Source organism: Salvelinus sp. IW2-2015, unplaced genomic scaffold (assembly GCF_002910315.2).
Source record: "Salvelinus sp. IW2-2015 unplaced genomic scaffold, ASM291031v2 Un_scaffold3703, whole genome shotgun sequence".
Lineage (NCBI taxonomy): Eukaryota > Metazoa > Chordata > Actinopteri > Salmoniformes > Salmonidae > Salvelinus > Salvelinus sp. IW2-2015.
The window spans coordinates 65,350-71,067 of record NW_019944980.1 but is presented as its reverse complement, the minus strand read 5'-3'; the positions used below and the strand labels follow the sequence as shown (position 1 = coordinate 71,067).

At 44.3% G+C, this 5,718-nt stretch overlaps 1 protein-coding gene across 1 annotated transcript; it reads left to right on the top strand.

Annotated features, from left to right (window-relative positions):
• The first annotated feature begins 183 nt into the window (after nt 1-183).
• Nucleotides 184-4,509, top strand: LOC112076360 (kinesin-like protein KIF23). Its single transcript, XM_024143165.2, has 2 exons — nt 184-1,295; nt 3,717-4,509. Exons 1-2 carry the CDS (start codon nt 1,161-1,163, stop codon nt 3,807-3,809), a joined length of 228 nt encoding a protein of 75 aa, XP_023998933.1. The 5' UTR covers nt 184-1,160; the 3' UTR covers nt 3,810-4,509.
• Nucleotides 4,510-5,718: the final 1,209 nt, after the last annotated feature.

The following is a 5,718-nucleotide window of genomic DNA, read 5'->3' as shown; positions in this document are numbered from 1 at the left end:
TACTATACCATCCACTCCATCCATTACAACCATCCATCCACCATTACCATATCCATTCCATACATACCACATCCATCTTAACATAACACATCCCATTACATACCAATCCAATCCATGCCGTACAACACACATCCATCCGTTAACACACAAAAAACAACACACCATGGATGGATGGTATGTATCCCAACTAGCTGGTTGACTTGTCTATCTGCACCACCACCATACTCTGTACTCTGCCCTGCAGCCCGTCCACTCCAGGTCCAGCCAGGCCCTAGACCCAGTGTACGCCCCTCCCCATCCTCAGCAGGTCAGGCAGTGGCCAGGCTCCCACCCCACCTCCCCTCCGCAGAGCACCAGCACCAGTTCCCTCTCTGTAACCTCCTGCATCTCAGAGTGGGAGCAGAGAGTCCCTCAGGACAGACACGCTATCGCTAACCCGGCCCAGTACCGGGCCCTTAAAACTAGAACCCTAGCTCAGACCCAGGGTCTACCCAGCAGCCTTAGCAGGAGGAGAGGCYGGTGTTGGGACAGAGAGGAAGAGAGAGAGGTTCCTGACCAGTCCTGTGATCTAGARCTAGAGGAGCAGGAACAGGAAGGAGCTTACAGGGTCAGTGAGTCTCAACAGACTAAGGTGGTAAGGTCATCTGGTAGGTAGCAGAACTGCAGTAGATTACTCTAACCAGCTCATCAGCTGACTGTTAGGTTTGTTGAGGTAATGCTTTTATGAACGCTCCTCCCTCTATATAACTGGTACTATGAACTTGTTTACACTTTAGACCGAAATAAAATGATTTTCTAACGTAACAGGATTGGTTGTTCCTCCTAAAACATCAATGTATAACAACATGTCCACTACCAAACCATGTTTCAGTCGATTTCTACCACCATGGTGACTGATCCCTGATTGATTGAGTTGTTTGGTTGGCTAGATTGTACTTCCTGTAGAGTTGATGTTCTGTTACTGTCACTAACTCCAGCAATGTAATGGTTTTATTGTTAGCAACACATGATGCTCTGACTCTGACTGTCCTCTCTGCTTCGTTTCCGTCGACGACCAGACGGGTACCCCGGTGCGTGCGGTCCACAGGCGCTCCCACTCTGCGGGCGGGGAGAGGTGGGTGAACCACAAGCCGTCGTCTAACGTGGAGCTGGACACGGTGATGCAGCCCATCCTGGGTTCCAACGCCATTAAGGTCTCTGCCCCCAGCGAGAAGGCCCTGGCCAAGTGTGACAAGTACATGCTCACTCACCAAGACGTGGCCTCTGATGGAGAGATACAGACCAAACTCATTAAGGTATGTACCAGCCAGACTTGCAGAAAGCTCTCTACCGTTAAATTTCTATTAATATCCTGGCGGTTAATTTGCTTTAATCACTGAACACAACCAGCCCTTATTAGGGACGGGTGTCTATTTGAGCCATGCGTCTATTTCCTTACTAAACCCCCCCCCCACCTTGCAGTCTCGCCCTCTTCTGATTTTCCACTTTTTGACTTCGCCGTTCTCTCACTCGTTTTGGATCGATTCCAGATTGCCTGGCTGTTGCCTCACCCAAATGTTGTTCTGCCAATTTGATCACTGCCAGCTTGAATTTGATGTCATTTTCTTTTAGGTGACACCATGGCTGGCAGCGAGTAGTGAATATTTTTTTTAATGACCGTGGGAATATCAGAGTTGTCCGTTGTAACCTTGAAATCAGTTCATTTCGACCCGCAGTTTATTTGACACGGTGTTTATTTGACACGGTGTTTATTTGACACGGTGTTTATTTGACACGGTGTTTATTTGCTGAAATGTGTGCCGATGCCTGGTGTCGTAGCGTTTGCTGTCATGTGAAGATTGTTATATTATCAAATCAATTCTCTGTGTAATTATTCCTTGATACGTGATTAAACTAATCATGTATCTTTAATTAACTAGGAAGTTGGGGCACCACGGGAAAATGTTTATAGTCTATTTCCCGAATGAACTCTTCAGATATTTTCATATCTTATCGATTTAGTCTTCTATTAATGTATTATTACCTCGTCAGTCTCATTCCTGAKTGTCACAAACCCTTGGATACCTGCACGAACCTTAGCATCATAAATCATGAATCAGCGATATACAAATTGGCTTAATTATTTACTAACTAATCAATTACATAAAACACACACACAATAGTTAATCATTGGTTACTGACATGATACACTGATATGTCCTAGTGGGATAAGGCGATATGACGGCTTGGTAGACAAAGGAAAGGGGTGGGGCCAGCTCGAGAGCGGGAAACTCGGAGTGGACCCCCGTACATACACCACACTCATGGACATGCTTGTACTTTGAACATGAACAACCACTCATCCGAAAAGAAATTGCAATTTACATGTTTGCGAGTGTATGCCTTTGTTGTTGCTCTCTGTGATCACCGGTCCGTCTGCTGGATAGATTGTCGACAGTCTCTGTTTTGTCCACCAGCGATCAGTCTTACGGAGTTGTAGCTTGTTATAATGGATACGTCAGAGTACCATTCGATCGTTCAACCGGTTGCATTTACCAGTCTAAAGTATTAAAACAGCTGCAGTCTGAATAATTGTTCTTTAGTTTATAGATTTCTTAGCCATTTCAACGTGGGAATGATCTCCACATTCTCTGTTCTTGTCCTTTTGGTAGAGTTGCCAACCGTTTCAACATGTAGCGACAGCTTCCATGTTTTCTGGTCTAATGTACATTTTGTCTGAAGTGTTTTTTTTTTACTTTTAGTGGAAAATGGGGTGTTCCATGACACCGTGTAATCTCTGTGACCTCGCGGGGGCGTTCCGTGTAATGTCTGTGGCTCGCGGGGGCGTTCCGTGTAATGTCTGTGGCTCACGGGGGCGTGGCCACTGACTGATCCTAAGTTACTATGAAAAACAATTCTCATTTAGAAGACTAACATCACATAGACTTTTGGAAAGATAATTTATTTTATCCCACATTCAGATGCTAACCCCATCATTAAATAAAGGTGAAATAAATAAAAAAAAATATTGAGAAGTGTATACTGTCCTTCATGAGGTCACCAAATGAAACAATCTCGACGTGACTTTTCCTTAAGTGTCCCCGGACCGTTCCAACTGCTTGGAAAACAGAAATACTGTTCAATTATTCAACCTTTTGATGTCCAGGTGTCTCTGTGTTCCACAGTCACATTCTAATCTCGATACTGCAGAGTATTTTACGACGGCCATAAAGCGTTCTCTCCACCTCTGTGGGAGAGAGAGGACGTTGTAGGCAGACCCACTGTAACCTGATCCTTCAGATCTTCATAGGAGAGTTATGACACTTGCTATTAAAATTCTATTTGAGACTGTTTAATTGACGTCTTACGGTCACTAGTCCATGATTTCTCATGTCCTCTCTGACGCCTCCTTTGTTAAAATTGTTATTGAATGAGAGAGTCAGAAGGTTAGGACCTTCCACGTCTGAGAAATATAAAGATAGAGGAACACGAGGTAACGCGTGTGGCCTGACGCCGCTGTGGCCTAACGCTGCCTGTGGCCTAATCAATTAAAAAAATATGTAAGTTTGTCACATGCTTGGTAAACAACAGGTGTAAACATAACAGTGAAATCTGACTGCCGGAGAAATAGTAGTAATAATACACAAATAAGTAACGATTACATTGGCTATATACAGAGAGTATGACTAAAACTGACGTAAATCGTCGTATCTGATGCCTGTGTTGTGAACTTTAAGGGTGAAGTGTTCAAGACACGAGGTGGAGGACAGTCAGTCCAGTTCACTGATATAGAAACTCTGAGACAGGAGCTGCCCACTGGACCAAGGTAGGTGTCCTGTCTACTGCCATTTTAATGTCTGCTAACTTACTGCTTCTGCTAACTTACTACTACACAGAGACTGAAACCGGAGCTTCCCATCTGGAAGAACGTAGGTTTCCTGTCTACTGCTAACTTAGTACTGCTACTAGTAGTACTAGTACCACTGTTACTGCTAACTTACTCCATACATACATTCATACATCCCATGTTTTCATGAGTTGAACTAAAATACTACAGAAATGTTCCATATYCACACAAAAGCTTATTTCTCTCAGATTTTGTGCAAAAATGTGTTTACATCCCTGTTAGTGAGCATTTATCCTTTGCTAAGATAATCCATCCACCTGACAGGTGTGGCATATCAATAAGCTGGTTAAACAGCATGATCATTAAAACGCTGCACCTTGTGCTGGGGACAATAGAAGGCCACTCTAAAATGTGCAGTTGTCACACAACACAATACCACATGTCTTGAGGGAGCGTGCAATTGGCATGCTGACTGCAGGAATATCCACCAGAGCTGTTGCCAGAGAATTTAATGTTAATTTCTCTACCATAAGCCGCTTCCAACATCATTTTCGAGAATTTGTCAGTACGTCCAACCGGCCTCAACTGCAGACCATGTGTAACCACGCCAGCCCAGGACCTCCACATCCGGCTTCTTCACCTGCAGGATCGTCTGAGACCAGCCACCCGGACAGCTGATGAAACTGTGGGTTTGCACAACCGAAGACTTTCTGCACAAACTGTCATAAACCGTCTCAGGGAAGCTCATCTGTGTGTGCATCGTCCTCACCAGGGTCTTGACCTGACTGCAGTTCYGRWTCYTAACRGACTTCAGTGGGTAAATGTTCACCTTCGATGGCCACTGGTACGCTGGAGAAGTGTGCTCTTCACGGATGAATCCCGGTTTCAACTGTACCGGGCAGATGGCKGACAGCGTGTATGGAGTCATGTGGGCAAGCGGTTTGCTGATGTCAARGTTGTGAACAGAGTGCCCCATGGTGGGGTTATGGTATGGGGCAGGCCTAAGCTACGGACAATGAACACAATTGCATTTTATTGATTTGAATGCACAGAGATACTGTGACGAGATCCTGAGGCCCATTATTGTGCCATTCAATCCGCCGCCATCACCTCATGTTTCAGCATGATAATGCATGGCTCTATGTGGCAGGGGCCATGCATTTAAATTTCTTCCATGCCTGCATATACTCACCAGGCATGTCGCCCATTGAGCATGTTTGGGATGCTTGGATCGACGTGTACGACAGGGTGTTCCAGTTCCCGCAATATCCAGCTACTTCGCACAGCCATTGAGGAGAGGACAACATTCCACAATCAACAGCCTGATCAACTCTATGCGACAGAATGTGTTGACTGCATGAGACAAATGGTGGTCACACCAGATACTGACTGGTTTTCCTGATCCACGTCGCCTACCTTTTAAAAGGTATCTGTGACCAACAGATGCATATCGTAATCTCCAGTCATGTGAAACTCCATAGATTAGGCCTAATGAATTTAATTAACTGATTTCCTTACATGAACTGTAACTCAGTCAAATCTTTAAATTGGTCCATGTTGCGTTTTATTTTTTGTTCATTCTGCATCATACATACATGCATACACAAAATACATAGTTGTATTCACACCCTTACTTTTCCCACATTTTGTACGTTGCAGCCTTATTCTGAAATGGATTAAATAGTTTTTTTTCCCCTCATCAATCTACACACAATACCCCATCATGACATCACAATACCCTTCATGACATCACAATGCCCCTTCATGACACACAATGCCCTTCATGACATCACAATGCCCCTATCATGACATCAAAATGCCCATCACAAAGCAAAAACAGGTTTATTCAAAATAAGAAACTGAAACACATTTAACATAAGTATTCAGACGCT